At 42.0% G+C, this 27193-nt stretch overlaps 1 protein-coding gene across 1 annotated transcript in view; it reads left to right on the forward strand.

Moving 5' to 3' along the window:
* LOC129832783 (nuclear GTPase SLIP-GC-like) overlaps positions 1-11636 on the forward strand; it is a 49734-nt gene extending 38098 nt beyond the window's left edge. The window contains exons 23-25 of the mRNA XM_055896781.1: positions 9046-9087; positions 10208-10486; positions 11102-11636. Of these exons, the coding sequence (XP_055752756.1) occupies positions 9046-9087; positions 10208-10486; positions 11102-11118 (338 nt within the window). The 3' untranslated portion in view covers positions 11119-11636. The remainder of the gene's footprint in view (positions 1-9045; positions 9088-10207; positions 10487-11101) is intronic.
* The last annotated feature ends 15557 nt before the right edge of the window (positions 11637-27193 follow it).

A 27193-nucleotide genomic window follows, 5' to 3' on the forward strand; every position in this document is an offset into this window, starting at 1 on the left:
CCCCCTACTTATTTAAACTGTATTCAACACGCTGTACACCCCCTACTTATTTAGACTGTATTCAACACACTGTACACCCCTCACCCCCTACTTATTTAAACTGTATACAACATACTACACCCCTCACCCCTACTTGTTTAAACTGTATTCAACACACTGTACACCCCCTACTTATTTAAACTGTATTCAACACACTGTACACCCCCTACTTATTTAAACTGTATTCAACACACTGTACACCCCTCACCCCCTACTTATTTAAACTGTATCCAACACACTGTACACCCCTCACCCCCTACTTATTTAAACTGTATTCAACACACTGTACACCCCTCACCTCCTACTTATTTAGACTGTATTCAACACACTGTACACCCCTCACCCCCTACTTATTTAAACTGTATTCAACACACTGTACACCCCTCACCCCCTACTTGTTTAAACTGTATTCAACACACTGTACACCCTTCACCCCCTACATATTTAAACTATATGCAACACACTGTACACCCTTCACCCCCTACATATTTAAACTATATGCAACACACTGTACACCCCTCATCCCCTACTTATTTAAACTGTATTCAACACACTGTACACCCCTCACACCCTACTTCTTTAAACTGTATTCAACAGACTGAACACCTCACCTCTCACCCCCTACTTCTTTAAACTGTATTCAACACACTGTACACCCCTCACCCCCTACTTCTTTAAACTGTATTCAACACACTGTACACCCCTCACCCCCTACTTATTTAAACTGTATTCAACACACTGTACACCCCTCACCCCCTACTTATTTAAACTGTATTCAACACACTGTACACCCCTCACCCCCTACTTATTTAAACTGTATTCAACACACTGTACACCCCCTACTTATTTAAACTGTATTCAACACACTGTACACCCCCTACTTATTTAAACTGTATTCAACACACTGTACACCCCTCACCCCCTACTTATTTAAACTGTATTCAACACACTGCACACCCCTCACCCCCTACTTATTTAAACTGTATTCAACACACTGTACACCCCTCACATCATACTTGTTTAGACTGTATTCAACACACTGTACACCCCTCACCCCCTACTTATTTAAACGGTATTCAACACACTGTACACCCTTCACCCCCTACATATTTAAACTGTATTCAACACACTGTACACCCCTCACCCCCTACTTATTTAAACTGTATTCAACACACTGTACACCCCTCACCCCCTACTTATTTAAACTGTATTCAACACACTGTACACCCCTCACCCCTACTTATTTAAACTGTATTCAACACACTGTACACCCCTCACCCCCTACTTCTTTAGACTGTATTCAACACACTGTACACCCCTCACATCCTACTTATTTAGACTGTATTCAACACACTGTACACCCCTCACCCCCTACTTGTTTAAACTGTATTCAACACACTGTACACCCCTCACCCCCTACTTCTTTAAACTGTATTCAACACACTGTACACCCCTCACTCCCTACTTCTTTAAACTTTATTCAACACACTGTACACCCCTACCCCCTACATATTTAAACTGTATTAAACACACTGTACACCCCTCACCCCCTACTTATTTAAACTGTATTCAACACACTGTACACCCCCTACTTATTTAAACTGTATTCAACACACTGTACACCCCTCACCCCCTACTTATTTAAACTGTATTCAACACACTGTACACCCCTCACCCCTACTTATTTCAACTGTATTCAACACACTGTACACCCTTCACCCCCTACATATTTAAACTGTATTCAACACACTGTACACCCCCTACTTATTTAAACTGTATTCAACACACTGTACACCCCTCACCCCCTACTTATTTAAACTGTATTCAACACACTGTACACCCCTCACCCCTACTTATTTAATCTGTACTCAACACACTGTACACCCCTCACCCCCTACTTATTTAAACTGTATTCAACACACTGTACACCCCTCACCCCCTACTTATTTAAACTGTATTCAACACACTGTACACCCCTCACCCCCTACTTATTTAAACTGTATAGAACATACTACACCCCTCACCCCCTACTTGTTTAAACTGTATACAACATACTACACCCCTCACCCCCTACTTATTTAAACTGTATTCAACACACTGTACACCCCTCACCCCCTACTTATTTAAACTGTATTCAACACACTGTACACCCCTCACCCCCTACTTATTTAAACTGTATTCAACACACTGTACACCCCCTACTTATTTAAACTGTATTCAACACACTGTACACCCCCTACTTATTTAAACTGTATTCAACACACTGTACACCCCTCACCCCCTACTTATTTAAACTGTATTCAACACACTGCACACCCCTCACCCCCTACTTATTTAAACTGTATTCAACACACTGTACACCCCCTACTTCTTTAGACTGTATTCAACACACTGTACACCCCTCACATCATACTTATTTAGACTGTATTCAACACACTGTACACCCCTCACCCCCTACTTATTTAAACTGTATTCAACACACTGTACACCCTTCACCCCCTACATATTTAAACTGTATTCAACACACTGTACACCCCTCACCCCCTACTTATTTAAACTGTATTCAACACACTGTACACCCCTCACCCCCTACTTATTTAAACTGTATTCAACACACTGTACACCCCTCACCCCTACTTATTTAAACTGTATTCAACACACTGTACACCCCTCACCCCCTACTTCTTTAGACTGTATTCAACACACTGTACACCCCTCACATCCTACTTATTTAGACTGTATTCAACACACTGTACACCCCTCACCCCCTACTTGTTTAAACTGTATTCAACACACTGTACACCCCTCACCCCCTACTTATTTAAACTGTATTCAACACACTGTACACCCCTCACCCCCTACTTCTTTAAACTGTATTCAACACACTGTACACCCCTCACTCCCTACTTCTTTAAACTTTATTCAACACACTGTACACCCCTACCCCCTACATATTTAAACTGTATTAAACACACTGTACACCCCTCACCCCCTACTTATTTAAACTGTATTCAACACACTGTACACCCCCTACTTATTTAAACTGTATTCAACACACTGTACACCCCTCACCCCCTACTTATTTAAACTGTATTCAACACACTGTACACCCCTCACCCCTACTTATTTCAACTGTATTCAACACACTGTACACCCTTCACCCCCTACATATTTAAACTGTATTCAACACACTGTACACCCCCTACTTATTTAAACTGTATTCAACACACTGTACACCCCTCACCCCCTACTTATTTAAACTGTATTCAACACACTGTACACCCCTCACCCCTACTTATTTAATCTGTACTCAACACACTGTACACCCCTCACCCCCTACTTATTTAAACTGTATTCAACACACTGTACACCCCTCACCCCCTACTTATTTAAACTGTATTCAACACACTGTACACCCCTCACCCCCTACTTATTTAAACTGTATAGAACATACTACACCCCTCACCCCCTACTTGTTTAAACTGTATACAACATACTACACCCCTCACCCCCTACTTGTTTAAACTGTATACAACATACTACACCCCTCACCCCCTACTTATTTAAACTGTATTCAACACGCTGTACACCCCCTACTTATTTAGACTGTATTAAACACACTGTACACCCCTCACCCCCTACTTATTTAAACTGTATTCAACACACTGTACACCCCTCACCCCCTAGTTATTTAAACTGTATTCAACACACTGTACACCCCTCACCCCCTACTTATTTAAACTGTATTCAACACACTGTACACCCCCTACTTATTTAAACTGTATTCAACACACTGTACACCCCCTACTTATTTAAACTGTATTCAACACACTGTACACCCCTCACCCCCTACTTATTTAAACTGTATTCAACACACTGTACACCCCTCACCCCCTACTTATTTAAACTGTATTCAACACACTGTACACCCCTCACCCCCTACTTGTTTAAACTGTATTCAACACACTGTACACCCCTCACCCCCTACTTATTTAAACTGTATTCAACACACTGTACACCCTTCACCCCCTACATATTTTAAACTGTATTCAACACACTGTACACCCCTCACCCCCTACTTATTTAAACTGTATTCAACACACTGTACACCCCTCACCCCCTACTTGTTTAAACTGTATTCAACACACTGTACACCCCTCACCCCCTACTTATTTAAACTGTATTCAACAGACTGAACACCTCACCTCTCACCCCCTACTTCTTTAAACTGTATTCAACACACTGTACACCCCTCACCCCCTACTTATTTAAACTGTATTCAACACACTGTACACCCCTCACCCCCTACTTATTTAAACTGTATTCAAAACACTGTACACCCCTCACCCCCTACTTATTTAAACTGTATTCAACACACTGTACACCCCTCACCCCCTACTTATTTAAACTGTATTCAACACACTGTACACCCCTCACCCCCTACTTATTTAAACTGTATTCAACACACTGTACACCCCTCACCCCCTACTTATTTAAACTGTATTCAACACACTGTACACCCCCTACTTATTTAAACTGTATTCAACACACTGTACACCCCTCACCCCCTACTTATTTAAACTGTATTCAACACACTGCACACCCCTCACCCCCTACTTATTTAAACTGTATTCAACACACTGTACACCCCTCACCCCCTACTTATTTAAACTGTATTCAACAGACTGAACACCTCACCTCTCACCCCCTACTTCTTTAAACTGTATTCAACACACTGTACACCCCTCACCCCCTACTTATTTAAACTGTATTCAACACACTGTACACCCCCTACTTCTTTAGACTGTATTCAACACACTGTACACCCCTCACATCATACTTATTTAGACTGTATTCAACACACTGTACACCCCTCACCCCCTACTTATTTAAACGGTATTCAACACACTGTACACCCTTCACCCCCTACATATTTAAACTGTATTCAACACACTGTACACCCCTCTCCCCCTACTTATTTAAACTGTATTCAACACACTGTACACCCCTCACCCCCTACTTATTTAAACTGTATTCAACACACTGTACACCCCTCACCCCCTACCTATTTAAACTGTATTCAACACACTGTACACCCCTCACCCCTACTTATTTAATCTGTACTCAACACACTGTACACCCCTCACCCCCTACTTATTTAAACTGTATTCAACACACTGTACACCCCTCACCCCCTACTTATTTAAACTGTATTCAACACACTGTACACCCCTCACCCCCTACTTATTTAAACTGTATAGAACATACTACACCCCTCACCCCCTACTTGTTTAAACTGTATACAACATACTACACCCCTCACCCCCTACTTGTTTAAACTGTATACAACATACTACACCCCTCACCCCCTACTTATTTAAACTGTATTCAACACGCTGTACACCCCCTACTTATTTAGACTGTATTCAACACACTGTACACCCCTCACCCCCTACTTATTTAAACTGTATACAACATACTACACCCCTTACCCCTACTTATTTAAACTGTATTCAACACACTGTACACCCCTCACCCCCTACTTATTTAAACTGTATTAAACACACTGTACACCCCTCACCCCCTACTTATTTAAACTGTATTCAACACACTGTACACCCCTCACCCCCTAGTTATTTAAACTGTATTCAACACACTGTACACCCCTCACCCCCTACTTATTTAAACTGTATTCAACACACTGTACACCCCCTACTTATTTAAACTGTATTCAACACACTGTACACCCCTCACCCCCTACTTATTTAAACTGTATTCAACACACTGTACACCCCTCACCCCCTACTTATTTAAACTGTATTCAACACACTGTACACCCCTCACCCCCTACTTGTTTAAACTGTATTCAACACACTGTACACCCCTCACCCCCTACTTATTTAAACTGTATTCAACACACTGTACACCCTTCACCCCCTACATATTTTAAACTGTATTCAACACACTGTACACCCCTCACCCCCTACTTATTTAAACTGTATTCAACACACTGTACACCCCTCACCCCCTACTTGTTTAAACTGTATTCAACACACTGTACACCCCTCACCCCCTACTTATTTAAACTGTATTCAACAGACTGAACACCTCACCTCTCACCCCCTACTTCTTTAAACTGTATTCAACACACTGTACACCCCTCACCCCCTACTTATTTAAACTGTATTCAACACACTGTACACCCCTCACCCCCTACTTATTTAAACTGTATTCAAAACACTGTACACCCCTCACCCCCTACTTATTTAAACTGTATTCAACACACTGTACACCCCTCACCCCCTACTTATTTAAACTGTATTCAACACACTGTACACCCCTCACCCCCTACTTATTTAAACTGTATTCAACACACTGTACACCCCTCACCCCCTACTTATTTAAACTGTATTCAACACACTGTACACCCCCTACTTATTTAAACTGTATTCAACACACTGTACACCCCTCACCCCCTACTTATTTAAACTGTATTCAACACACTGCACACCCCTCACCCCCTACTTATTTAAACTGTATTCAACACACTGTACACCCCTCACCCCCTACTTATTTAAACTGTATTCAACACACTGTACACCCCCTACTTCTTTAGACTGTATTCAACACACTGTACACCCCTCACATCATACTTATTTAGACTGTATTCAACACACTGTACACCCCTCACCCCCTACTTATTTAAACGGTATTCAACACACTGTACACCCTTCACCCCCTACATATTTAAACTGTATTCAACACACTGTACACCCCTCTCCCCCTACTTATTTAAACTGTATTCAACACACTGTACACCCCTCACCCCCTACTTATTTAAACTGTATTCAACACACTGTACACCCCTCACCCCTACTTATTTAAACTGTATTCAACACACTGTACACCCCTCACCCCCTACTTCTTTAGACTGTATTCAACACACTGTACACCCCTCACATCCTACTTATTTAGACTGTATTCAACACACTGTACACCCCTCACCCCCTACTTGTTTAAACTGTATTCAACACACTGTACACCCCTCATCCCCTACTTATTTAAACTGTATTCAACACACTGTACACCCCTCACCCCCTACTTCTTTAAACTGTATTCAACAGACTGAACACCTCACCTCTCACCCCCTACTTCTTTAAACTGTATTCAACACACTGTACACCCCTCACCCCCTACTTATTTAAACTGTATTCAACACACTGTACACCCCTCACCCCCTACTTATTTAAACTGTATTCAACACACTGTACACCCCTCACCCCCTACTTATTTAAACTGTATTCAACACACTGTACACCCCTCACCCCCTACTTATTTAAACTGTATTCAACACACTGTACACCCCCTACTTATTTAAACTGTATTCAACACACTGTACACCCCTCACCCCCTACTTATTTAAACTGTATTCAACACACTGCACACCCCTCACCCCCTACTTATTTAAACTGTATTCAACACACTGTACACCCCTCACCCCCTACTTATTTAAACTGTATTCAACACACTGTACACCCCCTACTTCTTTAGACTGTATTCAACACACTGTACACCCCTCACATCATACTTATTTAGACTGTATTCAACACACTGTACACCCCTCACCCCCTACTTATTTAAACGGTATTCAACACACTGTACACCCTTCACCCCCTACATATTTAAACTGTATTCAACACACTGTACACCCCTCTCCCCCTACTTATTTAAACTGTATTCAACACACTGTACACCCCTCACCCCCTACTTATTTAAACTGTATTCAACACACTGTACACCCCTCACCCCTACTTATTTAAACTGTATTCAACACACTGTACACCCCTCACCCCCTACTTCTTTAGACTGTATTCAACACACTGTACACCCCTCACATCCTACTTATTTAGACTGTATTCAACACACTGTACACCCCTCACCCCCTACTTGTTTAAACTGTATTCAACACACTGTACACCCCTCACCCCCTACTTGTTTAAACTGTATTCAACACACTGTACACCCCTCACCCCCTACTTGTTTAAACTGTATTCAACACACTGTACACCCCTCACCCCCTACTTATTTAAACTGTATTCAACACACTGTACACCCCTCACCCCCTACTTCTTTAAACTGTATTCAACACACTGTACACCCCTCACCCCCTACTTCTTTAAACTTTATTCAACACACTGTACACCCCTACCCCCTACATATTTAAACTGTATTCAACACACTGTACACCCCTCACCCCCTACTTATTTAAACTGTATTCAACACACTGTACACCCCCTACTTATTTAAACTGTATTCAACACACTGTACACCCCTCACCCCTACTTATTTAAACTGTATTCAACACACTGTACACCCTTCACCCCCTACTTATTTAAACTGTATTCAACACACTGTACACCCCTCACCCCCTACTTATTTAAACTTTATTCAACACACTGTACACCCCTACCCCCTACATATTTAAACTGTATTAAACACACTGTACACCCCTCACCCCCTACTTATTTAAACTGTATTCAACACACTGTACACCCCTCACCCCCTACTTATTTAAACTGTATTCAACACACTGTACACCCCTCACCCCTACTTATTTCAACTGTATTCAACACACTGTACACCCTTCACCCCCTACATATTTAAACTGTATTCAACACACTGTACACCCCCTACTTATTTAAACTGTATTCAACACACTGTACACCCATTACTTATTTAAACTGTATTCAACACACTGTACACCCCTCACCCCCTACTTATTTAAACTGTATACAACACACTGTACACCCCTCACCCCCTACTTATTTAAACTGTATTCAACACACTGTACACCCCTCACCCCAACACATTTAAACTGCATTCAACACACTGTACACCCCATACTTATTTAAACTGTATTCAACACACTGTACACCCCTCACCCCCTACTTATTTAAACTGTATTCAACACACAGGATAAAATAAATGTGATTCGATTTTCTTCAGATTTCGAACCACCTCAAGTCAACCCGATCAACCCAAATCCAGGTAGGGTTTTGTTTTCTCTTTCATTTTCTATGGCTATACCTCTGATATGAAATGACAATTATTGTTCTGTTAACTTTTATTTTAGATCTTGTATGTAAAGCATCAAGTGATCAGTCTTGTGCATATAGTGCCTTTGGAAAGTATTCAGACCCCTTTACTTTTTCCACATTTTGTTACGTCACAGCCTTATTGTAAAATGGATTAAATGAATAAAAATTCTCATCAACCCACAAACATTACCCTATAAAGACAGTGAAAACAGGTTTTTAGACTAATTTATAAAAAATCTATAATGTTTTAAAAATGAAATACTTTATTTACATAAGTATTCAGACATTTTGCTTTGAGAATTGAGCTCAGGTGCATCCTGTTTCCATTGATCATCCTTGAGATGTTTCTGCATTTTCATTGGAGTCCACATGTGGTAAATTCAATTGATTAGACAATTGATTGGACAACCTAACAGAGCTTGAGAGGATCTGCAGAGAAGAATGGGAGAAACTCTCCAAATACAGATGTGCCAAGCTTGAAGCGTCATAACCAAGAAGACTCAATGCTGTAATCGCTGCCAAAGGTGCTTCAACAAAGTCCTGAGTAAAGGGTCTGAATACTTATGTAAAAAATTCAAAAAAAATTGGTCATTATGGGGTATTGTGTGTAGATTGATGAGGGGAAAAAATGATTCAATTAATTTTCGAATAAGACTGTAGCATAACAAAATGGGGATAAAGTCAAGGGGTCTGAAGGGGTCTGAATACTTTCCTAAGGCACTGTATATATTTATACTCCGGACTCCAATGTTAATCTTCCTAATATTTATATATTACTTAATTTCCTTATTTAACTTTTTTAATTTGTGTATTATTGTGTAGAGATTTTACTGCAAAGTTGGAGCTAGGAACCCAAGCATTTCTCTACACCTACAATAGGATCTGCTAAATATGTGTATGTGACCAATAACATATGATTTGATTTGTTAAAAGAAACACATTCAGATAAATATGTGTTGTTGTATTTAGTGGCTTGTTATGTAGAACACAGTTGTTCTTGAGGGTTTTAGTTAATTATGACTCTAATAATATGACCTAGTTGTGTATGCATTTTCTGACATGAATCTCAGGTGCTGAGGCTGAACTGAAGCAGCTCTCGGGTGAGGAGTTTGTGGATAAGCATATGGCTGCTCTCATTCAGAGGGTCAAGATGCCGATGTGTATAGCAGATCGCCTGTTAGCGGAGAAAATGATCCAACAGGAAATGTACACAACAATCCACTGTGCTAAAACCAGTCAGGACCAAATGAGACTGATGTTGGATGCTGTACGATCAGGAGGAACAAGAGTGAAATCTGCCTTCTACAAAGCTCTCCTTAACCATGATCCTCATCTTGTCCAGGACCTGGGTAATATCAAACTCCTCCTGTCCCCTGTAGCTCAGTTGGTAGAACATGGTGCTTGCAATGACAGGATACAGGATAGTGGATTTGATTCCCAGGAGTAGCCATGTGTAAAAATATATGCATAAATATATATAGTCCCTTTGGATAAAAGTGTCTGATAAATGTTATATATTTCATTATTATTGCTCTCCCTCTATGTGTACCTGAAACTTGGAGGGACTTTTGAACAGCCTCTGTAACTTGCAGTTCCCCAAAAAACAACATATTTCAAATAGACGGCCCGCACAATACATTAAATTAAGTATTTGTCTGTCCATTTAAAGTTAACAATATGGCAGCATTGTGTGCATTGAATTTCCCCCTCTTTTTACTTTAAATGTCTTAATTATTTTGCTGCATAAACAATCACTGCCTTATAGACATCATAAAATACATTCAAAGATCAGTTACAAGATAATTCCTGCTTCAATATTGTAAGGTACTGCTGCAGAATTCAGCTCTGTTTTGCGGAGTGTTTTCTCATGTGTGTATTCTCATAGTGTGTATTCTTATGTATTTTGATGGGAAGAATGTACATTTACAGTAACATTTTTAATCCCATTCTTCTACCAATGGCAGCAGAAGCTTCCCTCTGATGAATGTGATGGCCTGGGTTGGTCCTCGACCGCTGGACAAAGGGCAGCAAGTGGTCCCTCTTCCAGAGCAGGATGTCACAATACTACAGTCACTATGCTCCTAATCTGCATTGGAGTGTTGGGAGATATGACTGACAGCAGGAAGTCTATGATGATTTAAAGTTAAAGATGTTATAGTTCTGTGTTTGTGCTAACATTCCACTACTTGACACTTCTTGTCATGCCAAACAGTCTGGCCGCAAGGCATGACAAGAATCAATCAAAAATCAAAGTTTATTCATCACGTGCACAGAATACACTGTGTATGAATGTGGGCGTGCGTGAGTGTGGGTGGGTGGGATTGTGTGGAGTGGTGTGTGTAGACAGCCAGTGTTTGCAGGTAGACAGTCATTGATAAGCTGTTCAGCAGTTTTAATGCTTCAGAGTTCGCCCCCAGTGATGAACTGTGCAGCCTTCACCACCCTCTGTAGAGCCTTGTGGTGGAGAGGGGTGCAGCCTTCACCACCCTCCGTAGAGCCTTGTGGTGGAGAGGGGTGCAGCCTTCACCACCCTCCGTAGAGCCTTGTGGTGGAGAGGGGTGCAGCCTTCACCACCCTCCGTAGAGCCTTGTGGTGGAGAGGGGTGCAGCCTTCACCACCCTCTGTAGAGCCTTGTGGTGGAGAGGGGTGCAGCCTTCACCACCCTCTGTAGAGCCTTGTGGTGGAGAGGGGTGCAGCCTTCACCACCCTCCGTAGAGCCTTGTGGTGGAGAGGGGTGCAGCCTTCACCACCCTCCGTAGAGCCTTGTGGTGGAGAGGGGTGCAGCCTTCACCACCCTCTGTAGAGCCTTGTGGTGGAGAGGGGTGCAGCCTTCACCACCCTCCGTAGAGCCTTGTGGTGGAGAGGGGTGCAGCCTTCACCACCCTCTGTAGAGCCTTGTGGTGGAGAGGGGTGCAGCCTTCACCACCCTCCGTAGAGCCTTGTGGTGGAGAGGGGTGCAGCCTTCACCACCCTCCGTAGAGCCTTGTGGTGGAGAGGGGTGCAGCTGCCGTACCAGGCGGTGATACAGCCAGTCAGTATGCAGCTCAATGGTACATCTGTAGAAACCGGTGATGATCTGAAGGGCCATACCAAGTCTTTTTCAGCCACCTGAGGAAGAACAGGCGCTGGCGTGCCTTCTTGATAAATGCACCAAGGAGTGGCAAGGAGTGGAATGTTACCACAAACACACCAGATTTCTTCATGCTAGTAGTGTGTCCTAGTGTTTACAATAATATGTAACCATGTTCATTTTTAAATGTCTTTTGTCTTCGTGATTAGATTTTTTTCTCTGTAATAGGGTGGTACATTTCCTCATTACTCTCATTTACTTATGTTAATGTACTGAATATAAATTACTATTTTAATGTTGAAATGTTGACATTTAACACCATTCAGTTTCTACAAATGTGTTGAACTATAAGGGTGCAGAGTCATGTTATTAATAGTCACATTGTATGTTTCTGACTGGCTACTCTGTTCTCTGGTGGTACTGTAGCCTACACAGGTCCATATAGAGATAGAAGGAAAATACATATCCTTGAGGAAAAACTTTAACCTTGTGATGGTCCAATTGTTGCTGTTTACCAACGTTTCCATTCTATTTCTCTGGAATGTTGCCTTACTCTACATTTGGAATAGCAAGCCTCTATGGAAACGGTGTAGTAAAACATTATATGCAGTTTTGAGTTTTGTCATATTTTTGGGGGTTTAGTGAATTAGTCTGAATTTTCACATCTTATCAAAAAGTCCTTTATTACACAGATGTTTACTAAGTTTGTCTGCTTTTGAATGGATGCATATTCTTTGAGCTACTACAGTTTATTAATCATGTGTTGGTTTATTTTTCATTAATTCAAAGGATTGATGTGGTATTGTTTATGCTTGAATTATTGATTCATCCTTTTAAACATGCTTTTATTTTCAGAAATAATAGCTGGATGTGTTTCTTTCCAGTTGACCATTTAACCAAAATATGTCAATGTGATGTTGTTATAACCTAATAGTTATGTTTAGTCATTTTGTAATTTGTTGATTATTGTTATGTCCATTGTGGGGGAAAGAGGAAGTTTGAAAATCATGTCCTGTTATGGGTTTATTTCTCAATAAATTTCTCAATAAATAATGACTATAAATCTGTCATAGAGCACGTCTCTGTCATAGAGCACGTCTCTGTCATAGAGCACGTCCCTGTCATAGAGCACGTCCCTGTCATAGAGCACGTCCCTGTCATGGAACACGTCTCTGTCATGGAGCACGTCTCTGTCATGGAGCACGTCTCTGTCATAGAACACGTCTCTGTCATAGAACACGTCTCTGTCATGGAGCACGTCTCTGTCATGGAGCACGTCTCTGTCATGGAGCACGTCTCTGTCATAGAACACGTCTCTGTCATAGAACACGTCTCTGTCATAGAACACGTCTCTGTCATAGAGCACGTCCCTGTCATAGAGCACGTCTCTGTCATAGAGCACATCTTTGTCATAGAGCAAGTCTCTGTCATAGACCACGTCTCTGTCATAGACCACGTCTCTGTCATAGAGCAGGTCTCTGTCATAGAGCACGTCTCTGTCATAGAGCACGTCTCTGTCATAGAGCACGTCTCTGTCATAGAGCTCGTCTCTGTCATAGAGCTCGTCTCTGTCATAGAGCACGTCTCTGTCATAAATAAATTAGAAGACAAGTGTAGATGGGTATTTGACATTGTAACAGCTACTACAGCAAAGGCAAAATATAGGCATCACAGTATGCTTGTGTGTGTGTGTGCCTGTCTGTTGTGACTGTGTGCTCATGTAACAGAGAAACTGAAGGAGGGGGGCAGTTACAAAGTCATGTCTATTTCTCAGGACCAAAAGAAGAGTGTTAACTCCATTGGGAAACAGTAATCTACACTAAAGTTATGAGTGGAGGAGTGTCACCACCTGTCAGAAGACAATCCACAGCCCTGACTAATGAAACTTAATGGAAATTACTTCCTTTAATTTGGTAATGTTTTTCAGTTTTCATGTAAAACCTTGAAGTCCATCTCCCTATTACATATTGGTCAGTGTTTTCCGGGATCCTTGGGATGTCCCTACCCTAAACACTAATCTTGCCTTAACCCTAACCTTAACCATTTTTTATTTCAACTTCAATGGGGGTCCCAATGAACCCGAATAGCTCACTCCAATACATATTCCACTAATCAAGGCCTCTAGCTACAAAGTATTTGCAAGTTAAGCAGCCTAAATACCTAGCTAGCGGCAATTAAAACCTAATTATCTTAGCAAAAGAGTGCACAGCAGTGTTCAAACCTGAGGAATACAGCAACTTGTCATGAGTTTGTAATAGTAGAAAAATCTATGGAATTATAGTAACAATTCATTGGGTAGGGTGTGTCCTAGTTGGAGAGCACTGGACAGCACCATTAGAGTGGTTTCAGAGGGAGGTTTGAGGAACTAGCAGCGTTGGTGGTTGTTGTTGTGCTGGTGGAACCATATTGGAACATGGGGCTGATAGAAGGGTCAGGGGTCATGAAAGAACCTGTTATCCCAGGGAGTTCTGCTTCTTCAGTCTGTCTGAGCACCTCACTCTGTCCTCAGGGGTCTTTCTGTATCAGCTCCTGACAGCAAGCAGAGACTTCAAACAGAGAGAGAGAGAATGATAGTGAGAGAGAGAGACCTGTACTGACATCAACTACACTCATATGCAGATGTCTATGCTTATATGTAGATGTCTACAGTTATCACTGAATCAACAGTATTTTAGGACCTATATTGGAGGCAGTAAGGGACAAGTAAGGAACACTGTTGTGTGCATAGCCTGTTGGTGAGTTAAAGAGTCAGTAGAGGGCAGCACTGTTAGTGTACCTGTTAGTGGGAATGCTCTTTGGGTTGTGCTGTACTTTCCTGGCTTGTCCTGGAGACTCACCCACCCTGAGAGAACAGAACGATACACATCAGAATAATTATGATTTTATCTCAGTAATGTCAGCCAAACATGAGTACATGAATTCTCCTGACAGAAATATACTATATGTTTAATATTTTATCATCTCCTGGTACAAATTCAACTTAGGCATCTGGTTTGATTACAGATCCACCATCTAACCAGTCCCACAGGACTCCACCCCCTCACCTCTTCTTCCTGTCCAGTTACCTCTGTGTGACAGCAGACAGCACTCTGTCATTAGAGCTCCTGGCTGTCTCCTATGGACCACACATTACAGATCCACCATCTAACCAGTCCCACAGGACTCCACCCCCTCACCTCTTCTTCCTGTCCAGTTACCTCTGTGTGGCAGCAGACAGCACTCTGTCATTAGAGCTCCTGGCTGTCTCCTATGGACCACACACACACAAAGCCAGCAGATTCTCAGATACAGTTACACATCAGAATCCTCAACTGTATGTTTTAGGCCAGGGTCAGAATGTTTTAAGCCAGGGTCAGTATGTTTTAGGCCAGGGTCAGTATGTTTTAGGCCAGGGTGAGTATGTTTTAGGCCAGGGTGAGTATGTTTTAGGCCAGGGTCAGTATGTTTTAGGCCAGGGTCAGACCTAGGTTGTGTGACATATAAACCAATATTTTTCCATGGGGCTCATACGTTGAAGAACAATAGAGAGAAAGCAGAGTTTTTACATATGTTTTGGTACATCAAAAGTTTGTACATCTCTGCTTTGAAAAGTCCCGCCCAGAGTTGAAATGCCTCACATTTTGGCACACAGCAATCAAATCAATTCAAATCAAATTGTATTTGTCACATTTATATATAAAAACATATTTTACCTTTATTTAACTAGGCAAGTCAGTTTAAGAACAAATTCTTATTTACAATGACGGGCCAGGAACAGTGGGTTAACTGCCTTGTTCTGGGGCTGTCACGTCCTGACCTTAGTTCCTTTTTTGTGTCTCTATTTTAGTTTGGTCAGGGCGTGAGTTAGGGTGGGTTGTTTTTCTATGTGTTTGGCCTGGTGTGGTTCCCAATCAGAGGCAGCTGTTTATCGTTGTCTCTGATTGGGAGCCATATTTAGGTAGCCTGTTTTCCATTGTGTGTTGTGGGTGATTGTTTCCTATGTTAGTTTCTGTTTCACATTTCAGGACTGTTTCGGGTTTTCGTTATCATTCACTTTGATATTTTTGTATTTTGTCGTGTTCAGTTTTATTAAACTATAATGGACACTTACCACGCTGCGTATTGGTCCGATCCTTCATACTCCTCGTCTGAAGAGGAGGGAAATCGTTACAGGGGCAGAACGACAGATTTTTACCTTGTCAGCTCAGGGATTCGATCTAGCATGTGCCAAATACAACAGGTGTAGACCTTACCGTGAAATGCTTACTTACAAGTCCTTAACCAACAATGCAGTTTTAAGACTTAAGACAAAATATATTTTTAAAAACACAATAGAATAACAATAACAAGGCTATATGCAATGTGCAGGGGTATAGATTAGTCGAGGTAATTGAGGTAATATTTACCTAGTTAAGGGGTAAAGTGACTATGCATTGGGGGGGGGGGGGGTCAAAGCAAATAGCCCAAGTAGCCATTTGATTAATTGTTCAGCAGTTTTATGGGGGTAGAAGATGTTAAGGAGCCTTTTGGACCTAGACTTGGCTCTCCGGTAGTCTCCAGTCTCTGACTTGGTTGGCCGCATGGCAGGAAGCTTGGCCCCAGTGTTGTACTGGGCCGTACGCATTACCCTCTGTAGCGCCTTACGGTCGGATGCCGAGCAGTTGCCATACCAGGTGGTGATTCAACCGCCCAGGATGCTCTCGATGGCGCAGTTGGTGCAACTTTTTGAGGATCTGAGGACCAATGCCAAATCTTTTCAGTCTCCTGAGGGGGAAAGGGGGTTGTCGTGCCCTCTTTACGACTGTCTTGACGTGTGTGGACCATGATAGTTTGTTGGTGATGTGGACACCAGGGAATTTGAAACTCTCGACCCACTCCACTACAGCCCCATCGATGTTGATGGGGGCGTATTCGGCCCTCTTTTTCCTGTAGTCCACGATCAGCTCCTTTGTCTTGCTCACGTTGAGGGAGAGGTTGTTGTCCTGGCATCACAATGCCAGTTCTCTGACCTCCCTATAGGCTGTCTCATCATTGTCGGTGATCAGGCCTACCACCGTTGTGACATCAGCAAACTTAATGTGTTGGAGTCGTCCTTGGCCACGCAGTCATGGGTGAACAGGGAGTACAGGAGGGGACTAAAGATGCACAAAGGGAGTTGTCAGGGGTCAAATAACTGTTACAACACAGAGACACCACTATCCACACTAAGGGAACAACTGGAGCCCACCACAATCTTCAGTACCACACCATCACATCCCCTCATCAGCAGTACCAGTGCTTCTCATAGTGAACCTCTGGAACTCACACAGACTCAGCACAAGATAATCAGACCCAGTACAACTTCTCCTCCCACACCAGCACATTTTCCTCATCAGATAGGTCTGACCAGACCTCCCCGAGATCCTCACATGCCAGCCTTAGAGCACCAGTGCCAGCTGCGCCATCCTGGGACCCTCAGGAGAGAGGAAGACAACAAAAGACCACATGTGGTCTTCCCCCCAGTCCATCCAAATACCATCGCTCCAAACATCACAACCCACAACAGCAGCACACAGGCAGAGCACCCTACGGCCTTCATTTTATGTGACTTGTTGTGAATGGTCTTTGCTCTGATGACCTGAGACCTGTCCCCAAGCCTCCTAATAGGAAAGAGAGGAGAGCTCAAGACGATGAAAGGAGAAGACTGGAAGGTGGGAAAGGGGAACTCTCGGAGTGGAAGGACCTAATATGGTGCTACCGGTGGGAGTCAGAAACAACCCACATAGGGAAGTACCCCCGGTGAGCACACTCACGCCTGCCCATGAAGAAACCACGAAGCATGAACAGAAATGTGTGTGGGACGATCTGGAGGAACTGTATACAGAGCATACTGCTGCTTGGTATTCTGCCACATGTAGGCGCTTTGACCATGTCAGAAAGAGAGGAATCACTAATGGTCGACAGACCTTGGTATTTGATAAACAGGAGCCTGATAATGGACTCTTAACCATTAACACCTACAACAATGACACTGTAATGATTCAAGACCCAGAAGCAGCACTTATCCTCTATGTACATGAGTTTACATCACTGAAGAGCTTGCAGACACCTTGAAAGAGAATGGCACTCTAACTGCTACACTTCAATCAGAAGACCTAATGAGAAATCAGTTCATTCCAAAAGTCCCCCCACCTTCATATTTAACCAAGCCATCCTAGCAGACATGAAGAGTGACAACCTGTCCCACTCACGCCTGCCCATGAAGAAACCACAGAGCTAGAAGAGAGACGTGTGGGAGGATCTGAAGGAACTGTGTGATGATGTCATAGTTGATTAGGGGTCAGATAAGTGAAAAGTATATAAGCAGCAGTAATGTGAAGTCAGACAACTGGCCCCCAGCTCTTGACGACAGGATCGACTCGACTCTGTTAGCAGTGAACCCATTGACAGACACTAGGAAAGCTGCGTAAGTGTTCTAACTTTTACCTTTCATTCGCTATAAGTGCTGAAGTAATACATTGTTAAAACCTGTTTTTAACCACTCTGTAATTTATTATAGTTGTCGTACCAATTGAAATAACCTCAAGGGGTAAGACCCCAGGTGTAGTGGTGTGAGATCATATCCCGGGCAGGAACTGGTCAAAGCCTGGTTCCTGGGTAACTATTTGAAAAGGCTACGAGAGTCTAGTCCTCTATAATAAACCCTGCCTGAAGGGACCTTAGTCTCCACATCTCTTCGATTTGATATGGGGAGAGTATAACTGTCATAAGGTCTGATAGAAGGATAACCTTAAACACCTAGATAGCCTCCCCAGTACTAGAAACTGATTATGAACTGGGTGGGTCGAGCCCTGAATGCTCATTTTTTATTTTTCTACTCTAATTACATTGGTGACCAGTTTATAATAGCAATAAGGCACATTGGGTGTGAATATACTATACCACGACTAAGGGCTGTATCCAGACACTCCGCGTTGTGTCGTGCTTAAGAACAGCCCTTAGTCATGGTATATTGACCATATACCACACCCCTTCGGGCCTTATTAAGTATATCAGGATCCCACCAATAATCCCTCTATTAAACTATTGTCAAAGTGTGATAAGGCAAGTGATTGTCTGATAAGCTCTAAGAGTAACCGCGTGATTATACTGCCGAACATAAAAACAGCCCCCGTCCTGGGAGTAATAACCTGCCAGGCAGTGGTGTAAAAAGTACCCAACTGTCATACTTGAGAATAAGTAAAGATATCTTCATTGAAAATGACTTAAATAAAAGTGAAAGTTACCCAGTAAAATGTGTTTAGTGAGTCTGCCAGATCAGAGGCAGTAGGGATGACCAGGGATGTTCTCTTGATTGTGTGTGTGTGTGTGAATTAGTCCATTTTCCTGTCCTGCTAAGCCTTCAAAATGTAACGAGTACTTTTGGCTGTCAGGGAAAATGTATGGAGTAACCAGTACATAACTGTCTTTAGGAATGTATTTTAGTAAAAGTTGTCAAAAATATAATTAGTAAAGTAAAGTACAGATAACCCAAAAAACAACTTTTTATTTAAGTACTTTACACCACTGCTGCCAGGTAAACATACCTGTGAAGTGTAATTAGAGAGGCTTGGTAGCCTAACCTGGGCACGTCAGAAGGTGAGACTCCTAAGTGTCACTGATTCCCAGATAGACCACTGGGGTGTCCTGTGTATCTCAGCATGAATCCTGGCCTGTTAGTCGCTCCTCTAGAAGAGAGGTAGCTACAAACCCAAAGGCAGACAAGTTAGGCACTGGGGACCATGGTTCTCCTCAGTGTCAATTTGGCTCTGTGACATGACTATTGGTATACACTCTAGTTCACATGTGTCAAACTCATTCCACAGAGGGCCGAGTGTCTGCAGGTTTTTGCAAATCCCTTGTACTTCATTGATGAAATAAGGTCACTAATTAGTAAAGAACACCCCTCACCTGGTTGTCTGTATTAATTGAAAGGAAAAACCAAAAACCTACAGACACTAGGGCCTCCATGGAATGAGTTTGACACCCCTGCTCTAGTTGGTTGAGGGATAACCTGGGTCATGTTACAGGCAGAAGTCAAAGTAAGAAGCTTCCACTTGAGAGGACAACTAGATGATAACCAGCCAATATTCAGGTCACCAAGAAAATACATTTCTCTGTTAGCATCAGAAACCTTCTCTAACATCACATTGTTCAGATACACTTGGTGGCCTATAGCAACACCCTAAAGAAGAGGCGTCAGCAACACCTCCACTGTAGACATTCCTGTCTTTTCTATAGATGTTATATCCTTGTATTCCTACTGCTGTATCATCAAAGGTGCATCTCAGCCATGTTTCTGTCGAAATCTGATTGTTTTTTGCAAATGATTTTGATTCGACAACATTGGCTGTAGGGCAAACTGTTTTTCAAGGGAAGCGGGTGACAGCTATCAGCCCTCAACAAACTTTTATGATCAGTGGGTTTCCTGTAACGATCTGTGTATAGAACATTATCCTCACACAAAATCAAAAGATCAAGGAAACTGATTTTACCTGTGTCAGATTGCATAGTGAATCTCAAGTGCTCAGAACAAGAGTTAAGAAAAGCATGGAACGCCTGGAGCTGTTTGCATCACACCTCCTTAAAACAAAAATATCATCAGTGTACCATTTCCAAATAATAATGTTGGGCAAAAAATGTTTTTTAAAGAATTGAGAATGGACTGTTTCTCCATGTAAACCACATACAAATTAACATAGTTAGGAGCCATAGGGGATCCCATAGCAGTACCCTTCCTCTGGATGAAGAAATTGTTTTGAAACTTGAAATAGTTATGTGTGAGTACTATTTCAGCCAATGTTACAACGCATGCACTGGAGGGTTGTTCATTTGGGTCAGATTGCAACAGAAAATGTTCCATTGCTTCAATACCGCCCTCATGTGGAATATTAGTGTATAACGACTCAACATCAAAAGTAATTTACAAAGTATTCTCAGGGAGAGGATCCAGAGATTCAATGATAGAGATCATACTGTTGGTGTCCCTTACAAAGGGAGCTGTTCTGCCAGTGGTCTAATAAAATAGTTTTAAAAAATCGATAAAGGGGCCGTTACTGCATCAATGCCTCGGAGGTTTTGTAACATTGTTATGTAATTTCGTCAAAGTATAGAAAGTAGCAATTTTAGGGTGTTGAATAGGCAAAAGTTGTGTTATTTTGGGGTGATTTGACCAGAACTTAAATACCAATCTAGGAATGTGAAGATAGTGTACTGAAATTGGGAAGTGGAGTCACTTCTGAGTTTCTTGTAAAAGGTTTTGTCAAGCAGTTGTCTATGACACATTTACATAGACTGTCCTATCCAAGAGTACACAACCGATCCACCCTTATCAGCAGGGCGGGTCAGGACTGACGTATAGGATTGTAGATCTAACAAATATATTGCTTGATACATTTGAAACTCAGTCCCGTGGCTTCTGTGACCGTGTGAACGGTCTCCTCTGTCTATGGTAGTTGTTTTGTCTTACCCTTTCCGGTATGGCATCTCGTCGTATGCCTGACCGCTGCCATCTCTGTGCTTGTGTCGGCCCAGTCTCTCGTCAGATAAAAAACTGCCACTGGAAGCGGATGAGGCACTGGTTGTAGAGCGTTAGTCAGACGGGAGTGGATAGAGGGAAGCGGCCTCCCTCCTGCGTCGGTCATGGAGAGGAGGAGCAGGACCTCTTGTGTCAGGGTTTCTCCAGAAGGCCATGTCTTTTTTGTCTTGGCTGAATATCTTGATTTTATGCTCCTTTATTTCTGTAGACAGCTTTTCTTTGAGCTCTTGGTTAGTTTTAATCAATTAATTGAATAGGCTATTGTCATTGACAGATCTTTGCAGAGCCGTGTGTTTCTCTTCAATCAATTAATTTCTCAGAAATTGCTAATACATTAATATGATCTAAGATTAGCTAATCTCATGAATTTTGTTTCTGAGGCTACATATATTTATCCTATTTAATATCGACAGGTGGCATTTAATGCTATTTAATGCTCTCGAGCGGCTAGATGTTCTCTACCATTTGGCAATCAGATCTGCCACCAATGCTCCTTATAGGACACATCACTGCACTCTATACTCCTCTGTAAACTGGTGATCTCTGTATACCCGTCGCAAGACCCACTGGTTGATACTTATTTATAAAACCCTCTTAGGCCTCACTCCCCCCTATCTGAGATATCTACTGCAGCCCTCATCCTCCACATACAACACCCGTTCTGCCAGTCACATTCTGTTAAAGGGCCCCAAAGCACACACATCCCTGAGTTGCTCCTCTTTTGAGTTTGCTGCAGCTAGTGACTGAAACAAGCTTCATAAAACACTCAAACTGGACAGTTTAATCTCCATCTGTACATTCAAAGACTCAATCATGGACACTCTTACTGACAGTTTTGGCTGCTTCGCGTGATGTATTGTTGTCTCTACCTTCTTGCCTTTGTGCTGTTGTCGGTGACCAATAATGTTTGTACCATGTTTTGGGCTGCTACCATGTTTTAATTCTGCAATGTTGTGTTGCTACCATGTTGTTGTCATGTTGTGTTGCTACCATGCTGTGTTGTCATGTGTTGCTGCCATGCTATGTTGTTGTCTTAGATCTCTCTTTACGTAGTGTTGTGGTGTCTTTCTTGTCGTGATTTGTGTTTTGTCCTATATTTTTATTTTTAATCCCGGCCCCCGTCCTCACAGGAGGCCTTTTGCCTTTTGTCTTTTGGTAGGCATCATTGTAAATAAGAATTTGTTCTTAACTGACGTGCCTAGTTAAATAAAGGTACACAAATATATATACATTTGAAGTTGGAAGTTTACATACACCTTTGCCAAATACATTTTAACTCAGTTTTTCACAATTCCTGACATTTAATCCCAGTAAAGGTTTCCTGTCTGTCACGCCCTGGCCTTAGTTATCTTTTTTTTCTGTAAAGTTTTGGTTAGGTCAGGGTGTGACAGGGGGGATGTTTGTGTGTATTTGTCTCGTCTTGGGTGGTTGTATGGTATAGGGGGTTTTGGTAGAGTGTATGGGTTTGTGTTGAGTGTAGGTGTCTAGGTAAGTCTATGGTTGCCTGAATGGTTCTCAATCAGAGACAGCTGTCATTCATTGTCTCTGATTGGGAGCCATATTTAAGGCAGCCATGGGCAGTAGGCTATTGTGGGCAATTGTCTATGTGTAGTGTTAGCACTATTTTGTTTGAATAGCTTCACGGTTGTTGTTATGTTTGATTATATAAGTATTTGTCTTCGTCTTCTTAATAATAAAGAAGGATGTATTGTTATCACGCTGCGCCTTGGTCCACTCTTCCTCAAAGTTACGACGATCGTGACACTGTCTTAGGTCAGTTAGGATTACCACTTTATTTTAAGAATGTGAAATGTCAGAATAACAGCAGAGAGAAGGATTTATTTCAGCTTTTATTTCTTTCATCACATTCCCAGTGGATCAGAAGTTTACATACACTCAATTAGCATTTGGTAGCATTGCCTTTAAATTGTTTAACTTGGGTCAAACGTTTTGGGTAGCCTTCCAGAAGCTTCCCAAAATAAGTTGGGTGAATTTTGGCCCATTCCTCCTGACAGAGCTGGTGTAACTGAGTCAGGTTTGTAGGCCTCCTTGCTCACACATGCTTTTTAAGTTCTGCCCACACATTTTATATAGGATTGAGGTCAGGGATTTGTGATGGCCACTCCAATACCTTGACTTTGTTGTCCTTAAGCCATTATGCCACAACTTTGGAAGTATGCTTGGGGTCAGTGATCATTTTGAAGACCCATTTGCAACCAAGCTTTAACTTCCTGACTGATGTCTTGAGATGTTGCTTCAATATATCCACAATTGTCCTGCCTCATGATGCCATCTATTTTGTGAAGTGCACCAGTCTCTCCTGCAGCAAAGCACTCCCACAACATGATGTTGCCACCCCCGTGCTTCACGGTTGGGATGGTGTTCTTCGCCTTGCAAGCCTCCGCCTTTTTCCTCCAAACATAACGATGGTCATTATGGCCAAACAGTTCTATTTTTGTTTCATCAGACCAGAGGACATTTCTCCAAAAAGTACGATCTTTGTCCCCATGTGCAGTTGCAAACCGTCGTCTGGCTTTTTTATGGCGGTTTTGGAGCAGTGGCTTCTTCCTTGCTGAGTTGCCATTCAGCATATGTCGATATAGGACTCGTTTTACTGTGGATATAGATACTTTTGTACATGTTTCCTCCAGCATCTTCACAAGGTCCTTTGCTGTTGTTCTGGGATTGATTTGGACTTTCGCACAAAAGTACGTTCATCTCTAGGAGACAGAACTCCTTCCTGAGCGGTATGACCGCTGCGTGGTCCCATGGTGTTTATACTTGCGTACTATTGTTTGTACAGATGAACGTGGTACCTTCAGCCATTTGGAAATTGCACCCATAGATGAACCAGCCTTGTGGAGGTCTACAACTTTTTTCTGAGGTCTTGGCTGATTTCTTTAGATTTTCCCATAATGTCAAGCAAAGCGGCACTGAGTTTGAAGGTAGGCCTTGAAATACATCCACAGGAAGACCTCAAATTGACTCAAATTATGTCAATTAGCCTATCAGAAGCTTCTAAAGCAATGACATAATTTTACGGACTTTTCCAAGCTGTTTAAAGGCACAGTCAACTTAGTGTATGTAAACTTCTGACCCACTGAAATTGTGATACAGTGAATTATAAGTGAAATAATCTGTCTGTAAACAATTGTTGGAAAAAATTATTGTGTCATGCACAAAGTAGATGTGCTATCCGACTTCCCAAAACTATAGTTTGTTTAACAAGACATTTGTGGAGTGGTTGAAAAACGAGTTTTAATGACTCCAACGTAAGTGTATGTTAACTTCTGACTTCAACTATATATATATAAATAGTGGGGAGAACAAGTATTTGATACACTGCCGAAGAAGCATCTCAAGGTCCTGGAGTGGCCTAGCCAGTCTCCAGACCTGAACCCAATAGAAAATCTTTGGAGGGAGCTAAAAGTCCGTATTGCCCAGCGACAGCCCCGAAACCTAAAGGATCTGGAGAAGGTCTGTATGGAGGAGTGGGCCAAAATCCCTGCTGTAGTGTGTGCAAACCTGGTCAAGAACTACAGGAAACGTATGATCTCTGTGATTGCAAACAAAGGTTTCTGTACCAAATATTAAGTTCTGCTTTTCTGATGTATCAAATACTTATGTCATGCAATAAAATGCAAATTAATTACTTAAAAATCATACAATCTGATTTTCTGGATTTTTGTTTTAGATTCCGTCTCTCAAAGTTGAAGTGTACCTATGATCAAAATTACACACCTCTACATGCTTTGTAAGTAGGAAAACCTGCAAAATCGGCAGTGTATCAAATACTTGTTCTCCCCACTGTATATATATATACAGTTGAAGTCAGAAGTTAACATACACTTATATATATGTAACACAGTCTCTCACTTAATTTGTGCAAATATATACAAAATGTTTTATCGCATATATTGTGCATTTTAGAGCATTTTTGTGTGGCTTAATTTGTGTGAAAATACACACATTTTGTGCAACCTATTTTGTGCGTCCTAATTCGTAAAAAAATTCACATTCATAGGAAAATACATTTTTGGGGGGCATACTCCGGAACGATCTGTTGAAATGTATTGGAGCAATGCATTTTGGGCACTGGTGTTCTACGTTTCACTGGTGTTCCCACATTTATTTATATAAATTAACAAACGTGTTATAACAACACAATATTGCTAATCATCCAGGTTGTCACCGAAATACTTATAATATAACAGTAGCCTTGCGTTTTTATTTATTTGTATTAATGCCAATGCTGTTTTCTGTGCTTGTTGTCGCTTAATACTTTGGGGTACTGGTGCTTTGCTGGATTTTCTGTGGGTTGCCAATTTGGAGTAAAAAGCTAAATTTGTATTTTTTTTGTTAAATAGATGAAGGAATTTGATTGGGGAATGGGGATAACCCACATACAAATTACATAGTTAGGAGCCATAGGGGATCCCATAGCAGTACCCTTCCTCTGTATAATGGGAAATTAATTAATCAATAAATGTGGGGAAACAGAAGACCTGCAAAATAAATATGTTTGGTTTAAATTTCCCACGTGCAACTGCATGGTATTTGCAACCATAACGAGTCTGGACTTTGATCAAAAATGCTCTGAATTTCTATCAGCATGTTAAATGTGCAACCAGAGGGGAAAAAACATCTAGACCACCTTTATTCCACACACAGAGACACGTACAAAGCTCTCCCTCGCCCACCATTTGGCAAATCTGACCATAACTCTATCCTCCTTATTCCTGCTTACAAGCGACAATGAAAGCAGGAAGCACCAGTGACTCGGTCTATAAAAAAGTGTTCAGATGAAGGACTGTTTTACTAGCACAGACTGGAATATGTTCCGGATTTCTTCTGATGGCATTGAGGAGTACACCACATCAGTCACTGGCTTTATCAATAAGTGCATCGAGGACGTCATCCCCAGTGACCATACGTGCATACCCCAACCAGAAGCCATGGAATACAGGCAACATTCACACCGAGCAAAAGGGCAGAGCTACCGCTTTCAAGGTGCGGGACTCGAACCCGAAAGCTTATAAGAAATCCCGCTTTGCCCTCCGACGAACCATCAAACAGGCAAAGCATCAATACAGGACTAAGATCAAATCGTACTACACTGGCTCCGATGCTCGTCAGATGTGGCAGGGCTTGCAAACTATTACAGACTACAAAGGGATGCACAACCGAGTGACACGAGCCTACCAGACGAGCAAAATAATGCCTATGCTCGCTTTGAGGCAAGTAACACTGAAACATGCATGAGAGCATTAGCTGGTCCAGATGACTGTGTGATCACGCTCTCCGCAGCCGATGTGAGTAAGACCTCTGAACAGGTCAACATTCACAAAGCCGCAGGGCCAGACGGATTACTAGGACGTGTACTCCGAGCATGCGCTGACCAACTGGCAAGTGTCTTCACTGACATTTTCAACCTCTACCTGTCTGAGTCTG

The sequence above is a fragment of the Salvelinus fontinalis genome, chromosome 34 (assembly GCF_029448725.1).
Source record: "Salvelinus fontinalis isolate EN_2023a chromosome 34, ASM2944872v1, whole genome shotgun sequence".
Classification (NCBI taxonomy): domain Eukaryota; kingdom Metazoa; phylum Chordata; class Actinopteri; order Salmoniformes; family Salmonidae; genus Salvelinus; species Salvelinus fontinalis.